Source organism: Asparagus officinalis, chromosome 1, assembly GCF_001876935.1.
Source record: "Asparagus officinalis chromosome 1, Aspof.V1, whole genome shotgun sequence".
In the NCBI taxonomy this organism is placed as follows: domain Eukaryota; kingdom Viridiplantae; phylum Streptophyta; class Magnoliopsida; order Asparagales; family Asparagaceae; genus Asparagus; species Asparagus officinalis.
Window position 1 is genome coordinate 1,404,567 of NC_033794.1, and position 27,588 is coordinate 1,432,154.

At 38.0% G+C, this 27,588-nt stretch overlaps 1 protein-coding gene, 3 long non-coding RNA genes and 1 other non-coding gene across 13 annotated transcripts; 1 reads left to right on the top strand and 4 right to left on the bottom strand.

Annotated features, from left to right (window-relative positions):
• Window positions 1–73, bottom strand: TRNAK-CUU. Its single transcript has one exon. It is a non-coding gene; the product is annotated as a tRNA-Lys (tRNA).
• Window positions 166–2,668, top strand: LOC109845384 (60S ribosomal protein L23). Of its 2 annotated transcripts, none has more exons than XM_020414641.1 (4): window positions 166–250; window positions 1,371–1,655; window positions 1,759–1,800; window positions 2,353–2,668. In XM_020414641.1, the coding sequence occupies exons 1-4, from the start codon at window positions 238–240 to the stop codon at window positions 2,433–2,435; spliced, it is 423 nt and encodes a 140-aa protein (XP_020270230.1). In that variant the 5' UTR covers window positions 166–237; the 3' UTR covers window positions 2,436–2,668. The 2 variants fall into 2 exon arrangements, with proteins under 2 accessions (XP_020270230.1, XP_020270238.1); XM_020414649.1 differs by lacking the exon at window positions 2,353–2,668 and adding an exon at window positions 2,132–2,157 and having other exon boundaries at window positions 1,759–1,842.
• Window positions 3,171–9,076, bottom strand: LOC109845400. Of its 3 annotated transcripts, XR_002248338.1 has the most exons (3): window positions 8,860–9,076; window positions 3,617–3,932; window positions 3,171–3,527 (listed from the first exon to the last, which is right to left on the bottom strand). It is a non-coding gene; the product is annotated as an uncharacterized LOC109845400 (long non-coding RNA). The 3 variants fall into 3 exon arrangements; XR_002248333.1 differs by lacking the exon at window positions 8,860–9,076 and having other exon boundaries at window positions 3,617–5,305; XR_002248334.1 differs by lacking the exon at window positions 8,860–9,076 and having other exon boundaries at window positions 3,171–3,359; window positions 3,617–5,295.
• On the bottom strand, window positions 11,194–26,071 carry LOC109845414. 6 transcript variants are annotated; one of them, XR_002248353.1, is made up of 5 exons: window positions 12,357–12,972; window positions 12,197–12,229; window positions 11,900–12,068; window positions 11,698–11,810; window positions 11,194–11,577 (listed from the first exon to the last, which is right to left on the bottom strand). It is a non-coding gene; the product is annotated as an uncharacterized LOC109845414 (long non-coding RNA). The 6 variants fall into 6 exon arrangements; XR_002248351.1 differs by lacking the exon at window positions 12,357–12,972 and adding an exon at window positions 25,932–26,071 and having other exon boundaries at window positions 11,900–12,229; XR_002248350.1 differs by having other exon boundaries at window positions 11,900–12,229; window positions 12,357–12,976.
• On the bottom strand, window positions 19,952–21,007 carry LOC109845435. Its single transcript, XR_002248357.1, has 2 exons — window positions 20,226–21,007; window positions 19,952–20,067 (listed from the first exon to the last, which is right to left on the bottom strand). It is a non-coding gene; the product is annotated as an uncharacterized LOC109845435 (long non-coding RNA).

Below are 27,588 nucleotides of genomic sequence, written 5' to 3' on the forward strand. Positions count from 1 at the left end.
CGCCCACCGTGGGGCTCGAACCCACGACCACAAGGTTAAGAGCCTTGCGCTCTACCAACTGAGCTAGACGGGCTGTTGTGCTATGTCAGGCTTCCTTTAAATAAGACCTAAAACAAAATTTGATTTAGAACAAGGCTACTTACGTAATTAACTTGAAAAACTTAGGAAAACAGGGCAGTATAAAGTTGGCGAGCCGCCACCCTGAAACCCTAGTGCTGCTGATCGAGGGTTTCCAAGATGTCGAAGCGAGGTAACAACCTCTCCGATTGATCCATTTCTTACTACTATTTTCTATTTTCTGTATTCTTAGCATTCGAATTATCGTACATCATTGATACGATCCCCCGCCAGATCTTTTCATTTACTGTTGTCGGCCTTAATCCAACGATCTGGGGTTCTACTGATCTGGGATCTCCTCTTTAGTTTTGGGAGGACGATCCCTCGTTTCCTTCGTTAGCATTTCGTTCGTTTATGCAGCGGTTGTGCGCGCGCTTATAAAAAAATATAAAGCATGAAAAATTTAGCACAGGGGTCGAGATGGAAGATTCAAGGACGTTATATTTTGAACAAACTATTGCGGTTTGCCAAATAATTCTGTCGCATAATCAAGAGCAAAATTATTGTTTTTGAACGCACATGTACGCAGTGATGTAAATTTCATTCCATGGCTCTACTCCCCTTTTAAGATCCAACTTTTATAAGTGTGATATGAACATTAAGTTGTGCTCACGTTTGATACCTTTATTTTGTTATGGAAGAAATTTTCTAAACAAACCCATTCATAATTTTTTTTTCTAAAAATAGACCCCCCTTGAGTTTTTTTTTTACAAAAAATCGACCAATTTTGTTTTAATCCGTTTTCTAAAATAGTTGGGGTTGCCAACCCCGACTATTTAGTGCATAGAATGTTAGGGTTTAGGGTTATAATTGGGGGTTTACAACCTCCTAAATAGTCGGTGTTGACAACACTGACTATTTAGGAACCTGATTAAGATAAAATGAGTCTATTTTTGTAAATAAAACTCAATGGGGGTCTATTTTTAGGAAAAAAATATGAATGAGTTTATTTAGAAAATTTCTTCTTTTGTTATGTAATAAAGGGCAAATGGCTAAGAAACACTCAGAAACGTTGAGCACATGCAACTAAACTTTGATGGGTCCTGTCTAGTCTCGCCATGCGATTGATTTTCTTCCCTTCTTGATATGACTACTATTTGCCCATGTTCCTCGATTTATACACTGGATATACTTCTATTGGCTACTAGAATGTACACTCTCGGGGGGCCTGCTTCCGTGCGCTATCTTTCTATATGTGTCGTGTTTGGTCCTCTAGAAGTGAATGAGCATATTAATCTGGATTGTATTTGTAGGGCGTGGTGGTTCTGCGGGAAACAAGTTCCGGATGTCACTTGGTTTACCGGTGGCAGCAACTGTGAACTGTGCTGACAACACCGGAGCAAAGAACCTGTACATCATCTCAGTGAAGGGGATCAAGGGTCGTCTGAACCGTCTGCCCTCTGCATGTGTCGGTGACATGGTGATGGCCACTGTGAAGAAGGGGAAGCCTGATCTCAGGAAGAAGGTCATGCCTGCTGTCATTGTGAGGCAGCGCAAGCCTTTTCGCCGAAAGGATGGTGTTTATATGTATTTTGAAGGTACTGCCGCTTCTGCACTTGTGTCTGCTGACTTTGCTGTTGCTAGCTGATCTTGATTCGCTTTTAGTGTCTTGACAAATTTGTTCTTTGTTGGCAACTGCAGATAATGCTGGAGTCATTGTGAATCCAAAGGGAGAAATGAAAGGTAAGGCAGACAGTGCACGAGATATTCTGTTTAATATGTTGCTTCATCTACAGGGGCGGAGCTACGACCTTTTGAATGGTGGTTCAAAATATAGGGAAACAACAAAGCATAGATATAAATAGAGAGAGGATTAGGTTTGGAAAAAATATATGGTCTGCCTGGTTTCGAACCAGGGTCCTCAGGCTACATAAACACTTATCCATTCCATATTTATCCGCTGGACTAAAGGCTCCTTTTGGTTTTACATCTGATATATATGGTATATAAAGTAGTTTTCAAAATATGAGGTGGTTCAAGTGAACCACTTTGAACAGGCATGGCTCCGCCACTGTTCATCTATGATATATAGCATGGATTAAATTGATTAGTAAACTTGACTCGTATAGAGCGAAACGACGGTCTGTCGAGTATGCTCCTATTTATCCCGAAAACAAAAAACAATACTACACACACAACCAATCTGGTGTACGGAACTCGTGCATCGATCAGATGTTACTCTTTTACCCCTTAATGAATCTCTGATGTAATTCGTATCGTGTTATTTCACTGCAGGTTCTGCCATCACTGGGCCTATCGGGAAGGAATGTGCTGATCTATGGCCAAGGATTGCTAGTGCAGCTAATGCCATTGTGTGAAAGCTGGACATTTATCGGACGGAAGTTTAGGGAATTTGAATAGATTTTGGAGAGTTTTGTCTTTTCAGATTTCTGTAAACTGTCTTCAGACTCTGTTGTTGTTTGTGTCTGCTGCTTGTTCCTAGGAGTCTTCTAGTTTGCAATCTGTTCTCAGAAAACTAGCTTTTACTATATAGTTTCATCTGATGCTCGAGACATTGCTCTTTTTTAAATCTTATTATCTATGTCATTGGCTATATTTTTGCTTTTTTCTTTTATCTTCTTATTTTTGTCATTAGCTATTATTTTTTGATTAATTTCTGCTCATCTAAAGAGAGAAGCGGATGGGAAACGCGTGCCATGAGTTGCGCGCAGTTCCCAGTATTGAGTTGGTTTATAGAAGAAATTGATAATGTTTTCTCTAATTGATAATGTTTTTTTTTGGCCGGCAAGCTTTAATGTGTTGCTTGATAAATCAAAACAGTAAGGTTTAAAATGGATTATGGCCTTTAGAAGTCCGATCTTATTTTAAACTGGGATATGGGTGTTAAAAATAGCATTTTATTTTGGGAGGCAAAATCATACGGGTAGCTTGTTCATAACTTTATCATGTTCATCTTCATAACATAAATTCAGAATTTTGCATGAGTACAATTTTCATGGCAACAAACCTATAATTGTGAAAGAGAGATCTGATATTTGTAACTGAACATTACATGAATTCAGTTGGTAGCAAATACCACTTTATTGTGCAAATGAATGCAACCCTCACAAGAAAATTTTCCATTAAAAAGTATTTTACAGATGGAATACATACGCACAAGTCTATAGTACACACTCTGAATTAATTTGAAGAAAATTTGGGATGTGTAAGCCAGCAGAATATTTGCAGGTAGTTTCTCTTTACGGCAGAAAAGCACACGCTCGCACGCTTGAACCTCTCCCCTACAAGTCCACCAGAACACTATACAAGTCAAGTGATTGTGGGGGAAAAAAAAGAAAGTTTCTATATATTCAAAATTTGTGCTAAAAACACAAGCATGACAATTGACAGTATGCAAATCCTTGTGAGTAGCCAAAACTTCCACATGATTGCACTATCATCAACACCATCTAAGCACAACCGAAAAAAAGAAAGAAGAATATTACGATCAAAATCTTAATAAGAAGAGGTGGGAAAAAAATCGATAAGAACTGGATACCTGACAAGGTCTCAATTCAAGCCCAAGTGAAGTCACCAGCGAACTCTTTGTTTCCCTCCAATAAAAACACTTCTCTGCGACTACATTTTAATACAATAAAATTGTTCCATCTGCAGCTAGAAAAGTGAAATGGAAGAACACAAAGGCAAAGGTCGAATATAAATTATTAACATGTGGAGGAGCACAACCAGAATAACTGGTCTCACATTTTCAAGCCAAAGAACTCCAGGGAGTTAAAAGCCTGGACATCATATTCAGAATGTAGTTCATTTTCCCCACCTCCATTAGTAGCTAATAATAGCTTAAAAGAAAATCCCTGTTTGCAAATGAACTAACATGAAAACCTTGGATACATATGGCGTGATATTTTTCAGAATGAACACTTCTCATCTGTAGGAAGAGTTCAAATGAATGTTATAACCGTAACAGAGAAATATAATACAAAATTTAAAAACAATTAATTACTAAGCTCAAATCTGTAGAGTGAATTCATAATATAGCTCCAATAAAAATGCTTCTTATTTTAAAATGAGAATGGCAATCATACTGTACAGATACAAACCAAAACTATATCAACGAAAAGGGGCTCTAAAAAAAGAGAACATGAAAGACAGTGGAGAGCTCAGATTTGCCCTGACATCAATCATGAGAATTGTCCCCTACCAAACAACCCTGAATGAATAACACCCCCTTAGGAACAAACCAACACTTTTCCCTGAATAGGTCTGCAGATCTAGCAAATGGCTGCAAAGTTGACAAGATGATATAAGTTGCCAACAATTGCCTCACCATCACAGTAGAAAACTGCAGAAACAGGAAAAGAGAAAATCTGACAAATAGATACACAAAACCCTAAACCCAAACCCTAACCCTGAACCAAAACCAATACATTCCAGCGATGCATCATAATACACTTTTGTAGGCAAATCATCACAGCTTCTCCATGGTTTTTAAAAAGGAAACTTGTTCACTACAATTTAAGTCGATGATAAACAGAGGAAAAGAGAAGCAACAACAATGATGATGGTGATGATGACAATAACAAGAAGAAACACTAAGGAGCTGTTTGGTTGATTGCCAGAAGAATATGTAACACATGTTAAAGCAACAGTGAAGCTTAAGAGCTGCCTACTATGCTTCCCCTTTGAATATCTAGCACATGGCTGCAACGGCTCCGTAACTTATAACACTTGAAAGTTGCCTCACCATTATAATAAACAAGCAAAAAGATAGCAGCAAAGGCACTCAAGTTCACAACCGCATTTTAAAATCATCTGTTTTGCAGTTAAGCAATTGCCAAGGCAACTGGTGGCACACAAATCATCAGTACCATCTTATGATATCCATATAAACACAAGGAGAAGAAAAAGGAGCAGCAGCAGTAACAACAGATCAAAGACCTACTGATCCATATGAAATCTCCCTTCTAGTGATTGACTGCAGCTGGCTACCTCGCCACATCATCTAGAATTAGGTATTGTCAGTATCATGGATCTTGAGGTAAAATTAATCTCGCGTTTAAAGTAGAACTTAGGTAGGCTTAGGGGCTGTTCGTTTCGCCAAAAAAATTGGGAAATCAAAGAATAGGAAACCTATTTCCTATAATAATTGTTTTGAGGTTGTTTGGTTGGCTTAAAAAAGAAGAAAACTATAGAATAGGAGATGAGTTGTCACCTTATTATTGGATGATGTGAGTGATTTTTAAAAAAAACTTGTTTTGAGGTTGTTTGGTTGGTTAAAAAAATAAGGAAATGAATTGGAGGTATATTATTGGATGATGTTTTGAGGTTGTTTGTGTTTGGTTCATTTTTAAAAATAAGAAAATAGATGAGATGAGATGAGTTGGAGGTATATTATTGGATGATGTGACACATACTTAAGGAAATCAATTTCTTTTTTTTTTTGAGGAAATGGATGGAAAGGAAGGTTTAATGAGATGAGTTGTCACAATATCATTGGATGATGCGTGTGATTTTTTAAAAATGAGATAAGATGAGATGTGATGAGTTGGATGATGTGACACATTTCTTGTGTTTGGTTTATTTTTAAAGGTAAGAAATGAGATGAAATGAGATGAGTTGGAGGATAAAAATATTATTTTATTGGATGTTGTGGGTAAGTTTTAGGGATGGAAATGGATAAAAATATTATTTTATTGGTTTCCTAGTACCGATTTCCTTTTCTTGGTTTTTAGGAAACAAACCAAACGGCCCTTTAACAGTAAATTCATCAAACACTAAAGAGTTAAAAGTGTTAAAATTAGCACGTGACTATCACTTTGAGAATATTCAAAAACTTCAGCGTATATAACTGCTGCCAAAAACAAGTGAGGGTATATAAATGCAAAGTAAGGGAAACTTGTGGTATTTAAGTACCAATTAGCCAATTGTTAGCATAAAAATAACATCCAAGCTATGTTACTCAGGTACTTCTATCATGAAGCCGTACTCGTACCTGACCCCTTCCTGAATCGAAACTTAAGACACTCTTTGGATATATGCATACATTTATTCAGACACGCACTCAAATATATGATATATGTTTTAATTTAAAATACTTTCCATACACTTCTTGAATATATATCCTACAGTTCACGTTCATTTCTTGAAACTCATTACACATGGGTTAAGTTTGTTTCAGCCCACACCCAAGTTCAAAACTACAACATTGAAGGGTCGGTGTATAGTTAAAAAACAAGCACTTTCCAGTTTATAATAATCAACATAGCTAAAGATATGAATTTAATTCTAGTGACACATGAATTGAAAAACAATAACAATCTCATGTAAATTATTAATTTCAATACATATATGTAGCCGTCAATACATATATGTAGTCGTGTCCCCGTACCCTACATTTAAAAGTTTACTGAGTCCCATACCCGCATCCACACCTGTACCCATTTCCATGCAACATAACATCCAAGTTTCGGCGTAGTAGAAAGAACAAGACCAACTTGATTAAGGCAGCCCTGCTTGAGATCCGCTAATTTACAAATTTGAGCAAGCAAAAAATGGAAAAAGGCATTTCCTCGCATTATTCTATCACTAGAGCAGTAAACGAATCTGATATAGATCCGATAAAAGGCTCAGGCAACAAATATCCACATGGTTGCAAGCCATGATCGAAGTAATACCAGATGGTGAAATAGATGCAAGTGCAACATCAGTTAAGGTCCAGGTAAGGGTTTTCAGAAGATGCCATAGCAAGAACAAGTATTTGCTTGTTAACGAGAAAAACAATGATCTCCAATACTCCCACAAAGTCCTATTTAGTACGCAAGGAAGGCTCAGCTTTGAGTTCTAGCAATAGGATTATTCTTCTTCATAAATTCCCATTCCAAATGATTGACTGCAGCACTTTGCTACCTCGCCATATCATTTAGGTTTAGGATTTTGAGCATGATTCTCAAATTCATCATCGCCCTTCATCAAGATAGTGCCTAACAGAACTGAAATGGAAGAATTGGAGTATTGCAGCATGTTGTTGTCATTGTATTCTCTTCCTAATGAATGACTGCAGCAATTTTAAGAGGAGATTTCGTGCAGTTTTTCATACCGACTTTGAGAGGGTTTTTGTATCCCTTTTGTGAGAGATTTGAGAGATTGTTTGAGGGTTTTATTTGTGAGACCTTGTGTAATTGTAAACCCTATTTGTATTCTCTTTCTCTCTAATAGTAGATCTCCCCCCTCCTTACCCCGTGGACGTAGGCAACGTGCCGAACCACATAAAATTCGTTATCTTGCTGTGATTTGTAATAGCTTGTTAGGTTCCCTCAACAAGTCAGTCCTAGAACTGATGAGAGGAAGAGTGTATATCCCACTTTGTTGAGATATTAGGTTCCCTCAACAAGTCAGTCCTAGAACTGATGAGAGGAAGAGTGTATATCCCACTTTGTTGAGATATATCACTTTCGATTCAGTCCTAGAACTGATGAGAGGAAGAGTGTATATCCCACTTTGTTGAGATATATCACTTTCGATTCTTATTTCCTTTGTGAAACAGGGATTTAGCTGTGATCTTACTCTCTTGTTGTGCACCAGAAGTGCTGCCGAAATTTCCGTTGCGCACAACAGTTTCACCCCTTTTTAACTTGGGCTAATTCCACACAGAGCCCATGTGGTATCACTATTTTGAACTTACTACCCCTGTAGTTTCATTTTTGCAGATAAATCCAAAGACCCATTCAACTGCATGAAATCCCCCTCCTGGTGATTGACTGCAGCTGAGGTACCTCGCCAAATCATTTAGGATTAGCGTGTTTGGCAACACGAATCTAAATGATTGACTGCAGCTGAGGTACCTCGCCAAATCATTTAGGATTAGCGTGTTTGGCAACACGAATCTAAAAGGTAAATTACACTAAAAGGTACCTCGCCAAATCATTTAGGATTAGCGTGTTTGGCAACACGAATCTAAAAGGTAAATTACACTAACTTTCAGCACTTTGCAGTAAACCCCTAATAACTTTCAAAATCACACTAAACCACCAATAACTTTTGATATTGCAGAAAACCCCAATTTTCTGCATTTTTGCAGATAACCCTCATAAATTAGAACAAAAAACAACATGAAAAAAGGCATTTTGAAAGCTATCAAATCATTGAAATTGCTATTAATTCCCTCAAATCCATGCAAAGGCTAACAGTAGGGGAATCTAATGACCCATTCATCTGCATGAAAGCCCCCTTCCTAGTGATTGACTGCAGCTGAGCTACCTCGCCAAATCATCTTGGAAGAGGGTTTTCGATATCATGGATTTCAAGGTAGAAAGATACCCATGCCCAAATGTTAACAGTATAAAAGGCTTATTTGGGCTCAAATGCTCCCACGTTTCACCCCTCTTTACTTGGGTTGATTGTACATAGACACCCCCTTAGTATCGCTGTTTTGAACTTACTAACCCTGCAGTTTCATTGTAGCAGATCAATCTAAAGATCCATTAATCTGCACGAAAACCCCTTTCCTAGTGGATTGACTGCAGCTGAGCTACCTCGCCAAATCATCTAGAATTAGGGTTTTCAGCATCATGGATCCTGTTGATCCGGAAGGGCACGGGTTCGATTGATTGTTTCGAATCCCCAACAGATCCAAAATTATAACCCGTCAAAGACAGCGAGACCAATAGCGATCAGATCGAAGGCTCATGCGTGCAACAGATCATGAACAACTACCAAAATCCACGCTTTTACAAGGCAAAAACAAAGTAAATCTAGATGACGAAGAAGACCCAAACTTGTTACCTCAATTAGGGTCAGGGTTAGGGTTAGGGTTAGGTTTCAGCCAATGCCATAGCCAGGAGTAAACAGGAAGGAAAGGGAGAGACTTCACCATAATAATGGCGGACATCGCCATCAGAGGATGAACTAGGGTTTCGCCTCTCCTGTTGCGGTCTCAGCTCCATTGGAGAGCGCAAAGTAGCGAAGCGACAGCCCAAAAGGCGCGCTTCTCGATTATGGGCAGTTGCCAGAATATGACTGTGGGCATATTGTCATTTCGGCCCAACCAACGTTGATCCATCTAAAACAAACAATTAATAAGCTTTGGGCCATCATTGCCATTACGGCTGGGCCTAAAAATGGTGTTAAGGCTGTTCTTACTCTCGGCTGCCCCTCTTATAAGGGCCTATTTGTTTGTCAATTTTTTGGGGCGTGTTAGATGACAGGGGCCACAGTTAGCTGCGTAGCCATTAGCAACCCCTCAGTTTTTCTCAGAAAAAAAGCAGTGAAATGAGCTCGATCTACTGTAGCTGTCAGATACGGCTGGACCATTCACTTCTCTGTCACTATAACTACTGCGCATTTTTACATAAAGCAACCAAACAGGCCCTAAGTGGGGCTCACAAAATACACGGGATCAAGAAAAAGGTGGGACCCACGAAATCTAATGGACATGATTGGAGCCCACCTGCCCCTTCTCTCTTCCCGCAGGTGAGTAAACGGCCTGTTTAGTTAGTTTTGACGAAGCAAATCTAACTAGAATAAAAACTAAACCGAATAAAATCGGTTTGGTACAGTCCGGTTTTTGTTTGGCCTAGACATGCTAAGTAGGAGAACTTTTTAGTTAAAAACAAGATTATATATTTACTCATCTAAAATTTTCATTCATCTCATATCCCAAGTGGAACAAATAACTCAACTATTTCACAAAGATAGATAAAATTATTAGTATAAATTATATATTCACCTAAAAGGAGCGTGAGTTGTAGACAATTACGTTACAAGCGTCCGATTCAGTTATTTCGGTTTTAAATAGTTTTGCCAACACTAAAATCAAACTTTTTTCTTTTTTTCCTTTTACGTTCATTTTTTTAAAAATCTTTATGGCAAAAATTCTGTTCTGGGGTTCTATGATTTTCTTGATCCCTTCTCTCTCGTTATTTGATTAAGCCCTACAACGATAAAGTTCTGTTCCTCAAGCATTCAAAGGTGAGGTTTTCCATTCTTTTTTTATGTTTATCTTTATTTATTTATTTTATGGTGAAATTTCTTTATTTTAAATCTTTCCTTTGGTTTGCAATCCAATAATATGAAACAGACAGACGAGAGACAACGAGAGTGCATCATCAACACAATATTTGATGGCATGTTTCACATTTGCAACGTGATTACTCTATATCAGGCATATATTTAATGATGTATTTTGTTGGATCTGAGATCGTCCTGATAGTATTTTGTGAATCTCTTTAGGACACTCTGCTATATATAATATAGACAATTATATGTGGCAGCACGCACTATTTTACTTTCTAATAGCAAATAATTCAATGGGAACTTCAAACGAAATTGCACATTCCCCCTCTATGAAGAACAAGTTTTGAAAATGAAGAGCAATGTAAATAATGCAACTTCGGCACGGGTGCTTACGTGCTCGGTGCGCACAATGTTCTCATATGCAATGTTCTTTAAACGGGAGAACCTGTAATTTCAACTGTAACACTAGGCTGTGCTTATCATGTTTTAACTTTACCAAGGGCTTTTTGTGTTTCATAGCAATTTCTCTCATAGACGCATCGCGTATAGCTAATAATTACAGATTCACCCTAAGAGTCTGTTTGGCAATAGACTGAAAAAACTGGGCCAGTTCTGATCTTAGCTCGGTTATGTTGTGAACTAGTTCTAGTCTGGACCATGGAAAGTCTGGTCCACACTAGAACTGGTTTAAGACCATGGAAAGTCTGGTCCACACTAGAACTGGTTTAAATGCCAAATTTTGGCCTAACAAAACAAGACTAGTAGTGGCCCAAACACAAAAGCATTAAAGATTGGGTTTAGGTTTGAACCTGACCCAATTCTAAAAGCTTGCCAAACACACCCTAAGACTTTACTATAGTGAGACATCTACACAATCCCATGCAAGCAAATTTTAGTCCACCATGACCATATCCGTTTGGTAACCATTGATGCCTTTCCCTTGACGGAAAGAAAGGCAATGTTACAAAAGAAGCAGCATATTTGCATGAGTGCAGAAGCCACAGAATAGGACACTGATGCACATGACGACATCATGATACCAATTTTTATATAGATAAACCTACAGTAATGAAAGAGAGCTGAAATTTAAAAATGAGCATTACATGAATTCAGTTGCATCAAATACCATTTTGAGGAGCAAATAAATACCATCTCACAATAAATCTGGCCATTATAAATGAATACACCATAAGCCTAGAGTTCACGTTCTTTTGAGTTAATTTGCATGACAATTTAGCATGTATAAAGCCGACAGAGTACTTGCACAGCTTCTCTTTACAGCAGAAAAAAGATTGTGTGGCATTTGAAGCTATTGGACCTCCTCCCCCACATAGCCAGCAGACATAGGTCAAAGTGATTGGAAAAAGAAAGTTCCTACAGCATTTAGGCCAAGGATGTAGCTAAGAAAACACAAATATTATGATCGCCCGTATGCATATCGTTGAATAGCCAAAACTTCAACATGATCAAACTACCACCAAACATCAACTAAGCACAATAAAAAAAAAAGAAATAAAAGGGGGAAAAAAAAGAATATTAGAATCAGTGCAGACCTCGCCAACATCATCAAAAGCTTAGTAAGGGTAAGAAACCAACAAGAACGAATACCTGACTAGCCTCCATTCAGCCCAAGTCAAGACACCTGAGAAGTATTTATTTTAATCCAATATAAAAGCACCTTTTATCCGCAACTACATTTCCACATAATGAAATTCTTCCGTCTGCAAGTAAAACAATGTGAAAGGAATAGAAAACATAAAAATAAGTTGAATATATAAAATTGGCATCTCGTGAAGCACAACCAGCATACCTGATTTAACAACTCCAGAAGGAAAATGGAAGTGATACTATAGTTGGGCATATTCTGAACGTCATTCATTTTCTTAACCCTTATCATTAGCTAATAATAGCCTGCAGATGATAATGTTCACTAGTAAATACTGCGAGAAACATTCACCTTCGCAATCTAATTTTTGTGCCTATATAATGTTAAGAAACCAGACATGAGAAAGTTTTAAAATGTATTATCCTGTTTGCAAATGAACTAATGTGAAAATTAAGGATACATTATAAGTCTTTAGCAATAATTTTTGGTATGATTACTTACAGTGGCAATCGTCTGTAGGAAGAGTTCACTGCGCTGTTAGACAGAAATAAAGAAATGTATTAAATAAAAAAAACCTGACATCAGGCTGTAGACTGAATTAATGACATAGCTCCAACAAAAACACTTCTTGGTCTAAAATGAGAATGAAAATTACACTTACAAGAGCGTAGCCAGGATTCAAACTTCAGAGAGGCCAAAGGCCTATGGCTTATGGGCTTTGAGCTTTGGCTCAAGAATTAGGCTTTCGGGGCTAGGATTGGAGGGGGCCACTCTGTCGCTGACACTTTGTTGATTAAAATCAAAACTCATTATGGGTGGTCAAGAAAATGGGTTACTCACAGAAAAACAAAGAAAAATAAAAAGAGAAATCGTGAAAAGTTGGTGGAGAGCTCAGATTCGCCCTTTTATGAGAAAATAGATTTGCTAGGAAAAACCAACTCTTTCCACTCTTTAGATCTGCAGATCTAGAAAATGGCTGCAAAGTTAACAACATGATATATTTTCAACAATTGCCTCGCCATCACAGTAGAAAGCTGCAGAGACAGAAAGAGAGAATTTGATAAATAATCACCTAAACCCTAAACAAAAATACTAATCCTAACCCTACACCAAAACCGACATAATTCACACTTCTGTTGGCAAATCATCACAGCTTCTCCACATATTTGTTAAGGGGCTGTTTGGTTCGTTATTATAAAGGGTGGAAAACTCAGAAAACCCCTCCACGTCAGATTTTTAGCCCTCCACATCAGTTTTTTTGTTTCCGTCCATTTCTTTGTGCCGCTTTGGTTCGCTCAGATGGAATAGGGAAAACTCTGCTGAAATCGCCGCCAGCTCAGATTTTTTTCCCTCTCCGATTTCTTTCCCCAACCGAGTGAAATTGATGAAAACTCTGCCACGTCAGATTTTTTTCCTTATCTGCTTTGTTTACAAAAGTTTTTCTTTTTTTTCTATGCGAACCAAACACAACAAAAATAAATACATTGGTTTCTCATCATTTTTTATGTGCGAACCAAAGCAAAACAATCTATTTTTTAGAAAAGTTTGAAAAACTCAAAACTTGTATTTCTTTACATGGAATTGCATTTCTCTATATCAAGGAAACGAACCAAACAACCCCTAAAAGAAAAACAAAAGGTTTAAAAAGGAAACATCCACGGCCTGACACATGTTTTAAGGACACAAACAAAAGTTGACCAGAAAATAGTTTGAGGTGGTTGATTGCAACCAAAACCCACTTCAAAGGTGGCTTATATATTAATTGAACTTAAGAGGCAATTTTTATATTTTCACCCTATTTTAAAGGCCCTTTAGAGGTGGTTTCTGTGAAAAAACAGAGTCATTTGGGAGGAAGGCTTAGATTTGAGATTCAGCAATAGGCATGTTCTTCATAAATTCCCATTCCTAATGACTGACTGCAGCAATTTTGCTACATCACCACATCAATTAGGTTTATGTTTTTGAAGATCATTTCAAGTACATCATCACTGTTAATGGAGATGGCACTTTTAAGAACTGAAATGGAAGAATACTCTTAATGCAGTAGAACCAAAAATTTGTTGTTGTTGTTGTTGATGACTTTCCTAAAGAACGGCTGCAGCATGTTGCTACCCCGCCGCATCACGCATCAGTAAGAACAAGGGTTAATTGCGGATAGAACCCCAGTAAAATTGCCCAATTGCAGATAGATCCCCTGCTGCAGTTCTGTTGTTGCAGATATACGCCCTGAATGAATACTTTAACTCTCACACTCAAGAGAGAAAATTGTTTTTTCACAAACAGACCTCCTGAGGGTAAGAAGAAGAAGAAGAAGAAGAAGAAGCAACTGAGAGAGAAGCAGCAGTGACAGAAACAACATAGATGAACAATTAGGGAAATCGAAAGACCCATTCATTTGCATGAAACCCCCTTGCTAGTGATTGACTGCAGCTGTGATAGCTCGCCACAGCATCTAGGAATAGGGTTTCAGCAATCAGCATCATGTATCTCGAGGTAGCCACTTGCCGAAATGTTAGAATTTAAAATTGTAACAGCAACCGGCTCAACAAGCAATACAAATTTTTTATCTGGAGCTATAGGGTTAATGATTGACTGCAGCACTTTGCTACTTCGCCATATCAATTAGGTTATGTGCAAAACCTCCTGCAGCAAAACATCTTCAAGATTCATTTAAACAGAAAAAAAACATCTCCAAGGTATTTAATGGAATTAAAAAAATTCATGGGGATTATGTGCAAAACCGCTCAAACTTCAGGGGGATTTTGATGGAATTTAAATAGCTAAGATGAGTTGTCTGCTAAGTTACCTCGGTACTTCTAATCTGAAGCTTCACCCTAAGCGACCCATACCTGTACTCCTTGGACAGTCCTTGCATATATGCATACATTTATTTGGGCATGTACTCAACTATACAATACATATTTTGAATTAAAACACTTGTCATACATTTCATGGACATATATTCTACACCTCACATCCACTTGAAACTCGTTGGACATACTTCAGGTTCCGAATTATAAACTTGAACGGTCATTTGATGTCTAGTTCAAGAATAGTGATTTTCCAATTTATAATCTACATAGGAAAAGAATGTTACAGAAACTTTAATTCTCATCCTTGTTCTCAGAAAAATTATTAATTCCAATATATAATATATGTGTATATAAATATTTATATAGTCATGTCCATGTACCCTATTTTTTACAAATTTGCCATGTCCCGTACCGGTACTTGTACCCATACTTGACTGCAAAACCCCCCAAAGGGGGATTTTTAAAATTAGCCATTAGAAAATATTTATAAAAAATGCGTGGAATGCTCAGATTTGCCTTTATATCAATCATTAGAATTGTTAGGAACAAACCAACTCCTTCCCCTCTCTAAGTCTGCAGAACTAGAAAATGGCTGCCAAGGTGACAACATGATAAAAGTTGCCAACAATTGCCTTGCCATCACAGTAGAAAACTACAGAAACAAGGCAAGAGAGAATCTGATGAATAGATCTCCAATACTCTAAACTCAAATCCTAACCCTAAACCAAAACCAATAAATTCTAACAATGCAGCATGCAGCATAAGTATAATACACGCTTCTATTGGCAAATCATCACAGCTTTTCATATTATTAAAAAAAGTAAAATAAGAATAAAAAGGAAACATGTTTACTGCAATTCAAGTTGATGATAAATAGAGGAAAAGGAAAGTAATAACAACGATGATGACGACGACGACAACGACGACAATGACAAGAAGAAACTGTTGATGTCAGATATCAAATAGAGGGTTTATGTTAGAGTTATGAGAGTGATCAAGGTCCTCAAACTCCTTCAGATAACTGGTTTCAAAGCCCGCTAGTCTTTCTTGCACATGAAAAACTCGTAAGAGGGCAAAGTTGGGTTCTTCGGTTGTTTCTCCGACGAATAAATCCGTATTTTGATCTTGAGTGGGAAAATTAAGGACAAATTGTATAGGTAGTTATTCAAAGTTGACAAAAAGCAGAAGAAGTTATCCCATGCAGTGTAGTTCCCTTTTATAGCAGATCAGAGGGTATGAAGGTAACTTCAGCCGAGTCCAGTCAGGTTGCCTGCTGAGTCAATAGATACCTTCCAGGTGTCGGCCGCGAAATAAAGTGAGTCATCTGGTCATTTAATGAGGGAATAACAATAGATGCTTGGAACTGACTAGGTCCGATAAGTCATAAAGACTATGGAGGCTAGGTTAATGATGATTTTGTCAGAGCAGTTAATGCAAGAGCAATCGGCTAGCGAGGGGCTCAAGGTAACTGTCGCCTCTCTTTTTGTTTGGTCAAGGGCCGAGGAGCACTGCCTTTTGATTTGGCTACGCAAGTTGTCGTCTGACACAGTAGACCGAGTGTAGGTTGCTCGTAGGGTCGATCGAGTGAGGTGGCTGACAAGTACCGCCCTTTGACTCGGCTACGCAAGTTGTCGACTGACACAGTACACTGAGTGCGGGTAGTTTGAGTCGTCTAGGCCTCAATTCGTCTGATTAGGCGAGGCGTGAGACACGTGTTGGCTTCCATAAGGAGATGGCACTTGGTGATTTTTTAGGCTATAACAGAAACAATGCTTAAAACACTTAAGGTCTGTTTGATTGATTGGCAAAAGAAAAATGTAACGTATGTTACAGCAAGAACAATGTAACATATGTCACAGCAACAGTGAAGCTTAAGAACTGCCTACTATGTTTCCCCTTTGAATGTCTGGCATATTGCTGCAGCATCTCTAGAAGTTATAATGCTTCGAATTTGCCTCGCCATTAGAATAAACAAGCAAGAAGGAAAGCCGCAAAAGACACCTAAGTTCATAACTGCAGTAAACATCATCTGTTTTACAGTGAAGCAATTGCCAATGCATCTAGTGAAAATGGTCAAACTTCAGAGTTAAGCGAAATTTGCCCTTTTTTTGCTAGGAATGAGATCGTAACATACACAATGGTCTGCCAATCCATCCACACATGCATATAGACACAAGAGCAAGAAGAAAAAGAAACAGCAGAAGAAACAGAAAAGAGCAACATAGCTGAACAGTGAGGTAAATCAAAATCATGTTCCTAGTGTCTGAGTGCAGCTTGCTACCTCCCTACGTCATCTAGCATTATTGTCTTTCAACATCATGGATATTGATAAAGGATGATCAACAGGCTCATCCGAAAATTCAGAGTTATTCCCAAACAAACTTCCAAGCTTTAGTGTAACAAAGGGGCTTTGAGGTCGCCTTAATCAAACCATCCCTGTTTGAGATCAGCTGATTATAAATTGGCTAAATTTCAGAAAACCACCCTTAACTTTAGACGATTATCAGATAACCCCCCATAACTATCAAAACATCATAACTATCGAAATATCAGAAAACCCCCTCAAGCTTAGGGGTTATAAAAAAATCCCCTTCAACTTTCAATTTTCAAAACATCAGTTGATCAGTCTCATCATCTACCACTCACGAGGGTGATCCTTCAAAAACTACCGTATTTCAACAGAATATACTAAGCCAAAAACAATGCTCGGAACACTTAAGGGGGTGTTTGGCTTGCTAAAAAAGGAATGCAGCAAATGTAGCACCAACGGTGAAGCATAAAAGCTGCCTCCATTATGATATGCAAGCAAAAATGGGACAGGTTAAGTTCTTAACCTCAATCAAAATCATTTCTTTGCAGTTAATGAAAATTGCCAAAGCAAATCATTAAAACAACACCAAGAGGCAGAAGTCACAGAAGCAGCAGAAACAACAGCAATAATGAACAATTAGGTCAATCAAAATACCCATTCATCTGCATGAAATCACTTTTCCCAGTGACTGGCTGCAGCTGTGCCACCTCGCCATGCCCCCTGAGAAGATTCTCGCATAATGATCCATGCAACTTGAGAAAGAAAGATCAAGATGCCCAACTATTAGTAATATAATTTACAGTGTTTTTTCAATATTGGTCCCTTAAAATCTTTAATATTTTGAAATTAGTCAATCAAATCATTGAAATTGCTACCATGTCCCACAAATCCATGCATAGGCAAAAGTAAGGATAATCAAAAGACCTATTCCTCTGCATGAAACCCATTTTTCTGACTGCGGCTGCGCTACCTCGCCACATCAAGTAGGAATAGGGTTTTCAGCCTCATGGCTCTCAGGTAGAAAGATCCACATCCTCAACTGTTAGAAAATAGAAGGCTTATTTGCACTTAAATACCCAAAAGTTTCACCCCTTTTTAACTTGGGTTAATTGCACATATACCCTTGTTGTATAGCCTATCTCTGTAATTTCATTTTTGCAAATAAATCCAGCCATTAATCGGCATGAAATCCCCTTCCTAGTTATTGACAGCTGAGCTACCTCGCCAAATCATTTAGAATTAGGGTTTTCAACATGATAGACCTAAAATTCTAACCCTCAATTCTCATCAAAACTTGAAAGGGTTAGATTTTTAGATCAAAGTAAATCCAGATGGTGAAAGAGATAAAACTTGTTACCGCAGGGTTAGGGTTAGGGTTGGGGTTTCAGCCACTGCCATAGCGAGACGCGAACAAGCAAAGGAAAGGGGAGGAATCCACCAAAATAATGAACGATATTGTCATCGCCATCAAAGATTGCTCGCTGCTTTCAGATTGCACGGAAGATGGAATCAGGTTCATTCCGATTCACAAAACGGGTATGGAAGCGTGGTACGCCATTCATTAGGAATCTGGTACAATAAAGGTGGGCTTATACAATACACCAGGGAACATGATACGCTTTAGGTTCGGTTTTTAAATGCAGGAATTGAAAGTTTTGCCGGAGTCAAATTTAAGAAATATGCTAGTTGATATCAGTAATGGTAAAAGAACCTTGAGAATCATTGTGCAATTATGTTACGCATGCTTTATTTGCTTAAATTCTCACGTTTCTGCTGTTTATCCTTTTAAACAAGAGTTATTTAAAAAAAAACTGATTTTACTTCTAAATTGGGTTGCGGGAGTTGGTGAATCAGGTCGCGATTATGGGACGGTTGAACCCGGGTCATGATTTGCTATAGCATCCCACATGGTATTTCTATGTGATGAACTAGGGTTTCATCTCTCTAATTGCGGTCTCAATACCTGGAGACAGGGACAAGGTCCTCAAAAGGCGTGCCTCTTGATTATGGGCCCTAAAAAGTAGGGAAGTACTTACTACCCTGTAGTTTCATTGTAGCAGATAAATCCAAAGACCCATTCATCTACATGAAATCCCTTTCCGAGTACTGACTGCAGCTGAGCTATCTCACCAAATCATCTAGGATTAGGGTTTTCACAGTCATAGATCTAAAATTATTAACCCTTGACTTTCATCAAAACTTTCAACCTGGCTGTAAAAGACATATTGGCAGAACCTTTCTCCACCAATGAGACCATGACACATAGGCTTGCATGCCAAGTAACTACCACAATTGCCTCCGCCATCAGGATGGCGACAGATGTACTTCAAATTCCTTTTGGCTCGGCACCGCCGACCTTAATTTATGGACCCTACTCTCAAAACCTTGACCTAAATTCCTATTGCTTTGACTTTATCATCAACAGTCTTACTTAGGCATTAGTGGACAACCCACCACCATCAATCTGACGCTTTCTCTATCTTATCCCAGACAATCTCAAGAACAGGTCACCACTAGCCAAGTAGCCATATAGGACAGTCACGAGGCCCTCAACATCGAGTCCAATATTGCGGACTCAATCCATCAGGTTTTTCCTTGCATCGACACTCTTAGTCAATTCCCATTCCCAATGATTGATTACAGCATTTTGCTACCTCACCATATCATCAATTAGGTTAAGTGCAAAACCTCTTACAATTGAATTATCTTCAAGGGGCTTAGTGGAAATAGAAAAATTCATGGTGGTTATGTGCAAAACCCCTCCAAAAAAATTGGTGGGGAGTGGGGAGGGGGTGGATTTAAAATTAACCCAACCCCATAGGGGGATTTATAAAATTAACCCTGGAAAAAAGATTCATGAGAAGACCACTGAAAACTCAGATTTGCTTTATATCAATCATTAGAATTGTTAGGACCAAACCAACTCTTTCACCTCTACAGGTCTGCAGATCAAGAAAATGGCTGCAAAAAACCCCATAGGGGGATTTATAAAATTAACCCTGGAAAAAAGATTCATGAGAAGACCACTGGAAGCTCAGATTTGCTTTATATCAATCATTAGAATTGTTAGGAACAAACCAACTCTTTCACCTCTACAGGTCTGCAGATCAAGAAAATGGCTGCAAAAAACCCCATAGGGGGATTTATAAAATTAACCCTGGAAAAAAGATTCATGAGAAGACCACTGAAAGCTCAGATTTGCTTTATATCAATCATTAGAATTGTTAGGAACAAACCAACTCTTTCACCTCTACAGGTCTGCAGATCAAGAAAATGGCTGCAAAAAACCCCATAGGGGGATTTATAAAATTAACCCTGGAAAAAAGATTCATGAGAAGACCACTGGAAGCTCAGATTTGCTTTATATCAATCATTAGAATTGTTAGGAACAAACCAACTCTTTCACCTCTACAGGTCCGCAGATCAAGAAAATGGCTGCAAAGGTGACAACATAATAGAAGTTGCCAACAATTACCTCGCCATCACAGTACTGCAGAAACAGGAAAAGGAGAAAATTTACAAACAGATCTCGCAAACCCTGAACCAGAACCAACACATTCCTAGAATGCAGCATAATACACACTTCCGTTGGCAAATCATCACAGCTTCTCCATATTTTTTTAAAAGTAACTAAAATAAAAAGGAAACTTGATCACTGCAATCTAAGTCAATGATAAATAGAGAAAAACAAAAGTAATAACAATGATGATGGTGACGACGATCAAGATGATAATGATGAAAAGAAGAAACAAACAAGTCAGTATTGCTTAAGTGACACTATAAAGACCGCTCAGTTCTACCCACTGATTAGCGGTGGAATGATATTAAGCAAAGAAAAATGCTTAAACACTAAGAGCCTGTTTGGTTGAACATATGTTACAGCAACAGGGACTGCCTACTATGCCTCATCTTTGAAGGTCTAGCATATGGCTGCAACGCCTCCATAAATTATAACACTTAAAGTTGCCTCATCATTAGAATGCAAGCAAAAAGGAAAGCAGCAGGCACTTAAGTACATAGCCTCAATTAAAAAAATCATATGTTTTGCAGCAATTTCCAAGTCATTTAGTGCGGCACAAATAATCAGCACCATTTTATATCCATATAAACACAAGAAGTCGCAGTAGCAGATCAAAAGACCAACTGATCTGTATGAAACCCCTTCTCCTAGTGATTTGACTGCACTTGTGCTGTTGTTTATATGCTCATGTTTGCATAACAAAAACTACTAAAGTCCACACTTCGGGTATATAAGTGCCGCCAAAAACAAGTGAGGGTATATAAGCGCAAAGTAGGGAATCTATAAGGTATTTAAGTGGCGATTAGCCAATTGTTAGGGCATAAAATTATAACCGACAATTATCATCATGACTTCATTAGTTTTGGTGTAGTAGAAAGGACAGGATAAATTTGATTAAGGCAGCCCTGTTTGAGATCTGCTGGTAATCCAATTATGACATCACTTAGGGGTTAGGTTAGGGTTTTCAGGGAATGTCAAAGCAAGAACCAGTATTTGTTTGTTAAGGAAAGAAACAACTTCCAATACTCCCACAACTCTTATTTAGTATTGACCGAAGACTCAGATTTGAGATTTAGCAATCTGAGATTTAGCAACAGGAGTATTCTTCTTCATAAATTCCCATTCCTAATTATTGACTGCACCACTTTGCTACCTCGCCATTCCTAATGAATGGCTGCAGCATGTTGCTACGCTGCCAACAGTTAGGATGAGGGTTATGGACCCATTGCGCATAATGGTCTGTGAAATAGAATGTGCGGGCAAAATTGGAAACAACATTGCAAAAATGTGTAGCAAATAAATTATGATATATAAGCAAGAAATGAATGCATTTATAAGAAGTTGAGGTTGTTTCTATTGAGGCAAATTGTGGAAGAATAAATCAAGAATCATGTGCAATAAAGGTCACTAAATGCATCAAGTAGGAGAAGTGATAAAATTACAAGTAATAAAAGAATAAAGGCCTAGAGGTAGATTATAGAACTTGAAAGAAGCAAGTAAGAATTAGCTGTTAACTTAAAAGAAATGATCCTTAATAAAACTGAATGGAAAAATAGAATTTGTGACTTCAGATAAAGTTTGTCTTATTGTTGTTTTATACACACACAAATGCACATGCATGCATATATAAGCCAGTAAGAAACACTTTTTAAGGGAATTTATGAGTTGAGAATCATGGCATTTAACTCTGATCATAATATAGAGAAGGCTCAGTTCTGCCTCCTGATTCTTCGTCAAATGATATTATTATATTTAATAAGAAAAATAACGCTTTAAACACTTAGAAGCTCTTTGGTTAGCTAAAAAACAAAAAGTGTAGCAAACATTGCAGCAATAATGAAGCTTCAGAACAACCTCCTCTGTGACCCTTTTGCAGGCCTAGCATATGGCTGCAACGGCTCCATGAGGTACAACAATCACAAAGTTGCCTTGCCATTTTATTAGCCAGGCAAAAAAGGGCATAGCAGAAGCCAGTTAAGTTCTTAACCTCAAAAATAAATAAATAAATAAATAAATAAATAAATAAATAAATAGATAAAATCATCTTTTTGCAGTTAAGGCCAATTGCCAATGCATTATCATGGACTAGGTGCTAAACCGCACCATATCCATATGCACGTGCAAGGAAATATCCGTAACCGTATCCGTTAAGATACGGATATGGTACTCAATTCAATAACCGATAGGATATGGTTATGGATATGGTTTTGTAGTGAAATATCCGGATCTGTATCCGAAATATCCGAATACATATTAGTCATATTGTTACGATAGTTTTAATCCTTAGATTATGGATTTGAGGTTGATTTTGATAATCAAGATGTCTAATATTAGCTTTTCAGATATAATGAAATATTAATGAACTCTTTTGTATCACATGAACTATATTTTTCCAATAGTATCTAGTTTTATCATATCCATTTTGTATTTGCATGTATATCCGTATCCGTATCCGATTTTAGCGGATATGGATATGAATTTTCCTTACCGAGATATATCTATATCCATATCCGAGATGGGAGCGGATATGGATATGGTAAGTATCATATCCGAGCCGTATCCGGACCGAATGCACCATCAAAACCATTTTATATCCATATAAACAGGAAGCAACAACAGCATACTGAATCAGAAGCAACAACATCCTTTAAATATAACAACAACAACAACAACAGGCAGTAACAGCAGCGAGCAGCAGAAACAACAGCAAAGATGAAGAATCAGGGCAATCAACAGACCCATTCGTCTGCATGGAATCCCTTTTCCCAGTGATTGGCTGCAGCTATGCTACCTCGCCACATCATCTAGGGAAGGATTCTCAACATGGATACATGGATCTCAAAAAAGAAAGATCGAGATGCCGCATTTTCAGTAATATAAACTTGCTGGGGTTTTTTCAATATTAGTCCCATAAAATCTTTAATATTTTGAAATTAGTCCCTCAAATCATTGAAATTGCTATTATTGCCACAAGTCCATGCATAGGTAAACACCAAGTAAATCTCTCTGCATGAATACACCCATCCTAGTGACTGACTGCAGCTGTGCTACCTCGCCACGTCGTCTAGGAATAGGGATATCAGTATCATGGATCTCAATGAAGAAAGATCTCCATTGTTGCCCAAATTTAGGAGTATAAAAGGCATATTTGCAATTTTATACTCCAAAGTTTAACCCCTTTTAACATGGACTAATTGCACAGACCCCTGTAGTATCGCTGTTTTGAACTTAGGGGCTGTTTGGTTGGTTTCCTAAAAATCAAGAAAAGGAAAAGGGTACATGGAAATCAATAAAATATTATTTTCATCCATTTCCATCCCTAAAACTCACCACAACATCCAATAAAATATTATTTTCATCTCACAACTCATCTCATATCATCTCCTAAAAATAAACCAAACACAAGAAATGAGTCACATCATCCAACTCATCTCATCTCCATCCCATCTCATCTTTAAAAATCACTCACATCATCCAATAATATGGTGACAACTCATCTCATCTCATTATCATTTCATTTCCACCCATTTCCACAAAAAAACCAAGGAAATTGATTTCCTTAAGTGTGGGTCACATCATTCAATAATATAATGACAACTAATCTCATCTCAATATTTTCTTATTTTTAAGAATGAACCAAACACAAGAAAAGAACTTATTATAGGAAGTAAGTTTCTTATAATTCATTTCCTTATTTTTTTTAGCCAACCAAACAACCTCAAAACAAGTTTTCTTAAAAAATCACCCACATCATCCAATAATAATGTGACAACTCATCTGCATGAAATCCAAGGACCCATTCATCTGCATGAAATCCCCTTCCTAGTGATTGACTGCAGCTGAGCTACCTCGCCAAATCATCTAGGATTAGGGTTATCAACATAATGAATATCAAGGTACAAAGATCCCCCTGCCCAAAAGTTAGAATATAATAGGCTTATTGCACTTAAATACCCTACGGTTTCCCCACTTAAATACCCCCACAGTTTCCCCCTTTTCAAACTTGGGTTAATTGCACATAGACCCCCTGTGGTATCGCCATTTTTAACTTACTACCCCTATAGTTTCATTGTAGCAGATAAATCCAAGGACCCATTCATCTGCATGAAATCCCCTTCCTAGTGATTGACTGCAGCTGAGCTACCTCGCCAAATCATCTTGGATTAGGGTTATCAGCATAATGGATATCAAGGTACAAAGATCCCCATGCCCAAAAGTTAGAATACAAAAGGGCTTATTGCACTTAAATACCCTATGGTTTCCCCACTTAAATACCCCCACCGTTTCCCCCTTTTCAAACTTGGGTTAATTGCACATAGACCCCCTATAGTATCACCATTTTCAATTCACTACGCCTGTAGTTTCATTGTAGCAAATACATCCAAGGACCCATTCATTTACATGAAATCCCCCTCCTAGTGATTGACTGCTGCTGAGCTACCTCGCCAAATCATCTAGGATTAGGGTTATCAGCATAATTAGGGGTGCTAAATTGTATCCGTATTCAAGAAAATATCCGTAACAGTATCCATTAGGATACGAATATGGTTACTCAAATCTATAATTGATAGGATATGGTTACGGATATGGTTTATAGTGAAATATTCGTATCCATATCTGAAATATCTAAATACATATTAGTCATATTCTTACGATAGTTTCGATTCTTAAATTATGAATTAGTGGTTAATTTTGATGATCAAGATGTCTAATCTTAACTATTCAGTTATAATTAACATATTAACGAACTCTTTTGTATCACATGAACTATGTTTTTCTCAATACTATCTAGTTTTCTCATATCTGTTTAGTATCCCCATGCATATCTGCTTATATATCAACCTGTATATCCGTATCCGCATCCGAGATGGGTAAGCGGATATGGATATGGTAAGCATCATTTATGAGCCGTATCCGGACCGAATGCACCCCTATGCATAATGGATATCAAGGTACAAAGATCCTCATGCCGAAAAGTTAGAATATAAAAGGCTTATTGCACTTAAATACCCTACGGTTTCCCCACTTAAATACCCCCACAGTTCCCCCTTTCAAACTTGAGTTAATTGCACATAGACCCCCTGCAGTATCGCCATTTTCAACTTACTACCCCTGTAGTTTCACTGTGGCAGATAAATCCAAGGACCCATTCATCTGCATGAAATCCCCTTCCTAGTGATTGACTGCAGCTGAGCTACCTCGCCAAATCATCTAGGACTAGGGTTTTCAGCACCAGAGGTCTAAGATTATAACCCTCGATTATCATGAAAAGTTTCAAGCTTAAGCCGTAATAAAACGAGCTTCAAGATCTACTTCATCAAGCCAGCAATGTTCGAGATCAGCTGCTTAAAAAATTCGTACCGAACAAATACTTAGGGCAAAAAAATAGAAATCGCATTCGGATCCAAAACAACAGATCCAAGGCTAATGCATGCAGGGATCATGTACGCAGTCTTAAGACCAAAGTAAATCCAGACGGTGGAAGAGATCAAACCTCGATTAGGGTCAAGGTTAGGGTTAGGGTTAGGGCTAGGGCTAGGGTTTCAGCCATGGCCACGGAGAGAAGTAAAGGAGGAGAGGGAGCGGATCTACCGTAGTAACGAAGGAGATCGCCATCGCCATCAAAAGAGACGAACTAGGGTTTCTTCCATCCCTCTTATTATCGCGCGGTCTCGGTTCCGCCGAAGAGCGCGAAGTGGAGAAGTGACAGCTCAGGGGTGTTAAAAGTTGCGCCTCTCCTGTATTGGCCTTAAAAAAATGGCTGGGAATGATCCACCATCATGTTTAAGTTGGGCTGGGCTCAAAAAAATAATGCTAGGGGCACACCCCCTAACACATCACCAACCATACCCCCCTCTCTCATCGCTACAGTAAATCGGGCCCCACATGAAATTTTAAAAATATTAAAATTTTATGTGGGGCTCAGTTTACTATAGCGATGGGAGAGGGGGGTGTGGTTGGTGGTGTGGTAGGGAGTGTGCCCCTAACACCACTTGGCTCAAAATGATGTTAAGGCGGCTCTACGCTCACCTACCAATTTATAAGTGGGACCCACAAAACACTCGTGATCAAGAAAAAGTGTATGGGTCCCACGAAATCCAACGGAACTGGATTGGAACCCACCGGTCGCCTCTCTAATCCTCTCTCTTAATACAGATGCTAAGTCGTATCCGTATCTGAAAAAATATATGTAACCGGGTCTGTTAGGATACTGATATGGTTACTTAAATCTATAACCAATAGAATATGGTTCGAATATGGTTTTATAGTGAAATATCTGTATCTGTGTTTGAAATATATGAATATATATTAGTCATATTCTTACGAGATTCTTAGATTATAGATTTGTGGTTAATTTTGATGATCAAGATGTCTAATCTTAACTTTTGAGTTATAATTAACATATAAACAAACTCTTTTGTATCACATAGATTATGTTTTTCTCAATACTATCTAGTTTTCTAATATCCGTTTTGTATTCGCATGCATATCTGCATGTATATCCGTAATCGTATCCGATTTTTAGCGGATATGGATATAAATTTTTCTTACCGTGGTACATCCGTATCTGTATTCGCATCCGAGATGGGTAAGCGGATACGGATATGATAAGCATCATACCGAGCTATATCCGGACCGAATGCACCACTATCTGTTAAAGATAAAAAATTGCTAGATTTTAGGCAACCCCTCTCTTTCTCTCTCAACAAAATCAACGAGATCCTGGATCTAATTCCAGTTCTTCAATATTCTCCTTCTCAGAAACTTGGTATACTTTGATCAGTGCTATCCTTAGTAATGCCACAGTACTAAGCTACTAATTTACTATACTTATATTAGTGATAAATGGATAAAACTAAGAGAGAAGAGAAAATCTACAGCAACGGAAGCAGAGGAAGAAGGTGGAGATTTTTTTAAGAGACCCAAAGTTCCATCGCTTGTAAGGTTTATTTTCTTCTCTCTTCTTCGGTTTTTTTAGTTCATATGCTAAGATGATTTGAGTGGAGATAATTAGGGGCAGTGACTCATTTTCTCAATAGAATTGTGATGCTGCTAAGAAACCCATTGGTGAAAGAATCTGAGTTTTTTAAATTAGTAGAGCTTTTGGGTTATCGCGAGTTAGGATTTTTCACTTCGAGAGACGATAAAGGGGGGATTTTGACTGGAGTTTCTCTCTACGTGTGAAGGTGTTGCTGTTCTCTTGCTCTTTTTCATTAAGAAATGTACATTGTCATCTTGGCAATGGCTT

Bases quoted from the DNA above. Each gene is read 5' to 3' on its own strand.
- LOC109845384 (XM_020414641.1), top strand. The intron at 1,656-1,758 runs GTACTGCCGCTT...TGGCAACTGCAG, and splicing joins TGTTTATATGTATTTTGAAG to ATAATGCTGGAGTCATTGTG. The intron at 1,801-2,352 runs GTAAGGCAGACA...ATTTCACTGCAG, and splicing joins TCCAAAGGGAGAAATGAAAG to GTTCTGCCATCACTGGGCCT.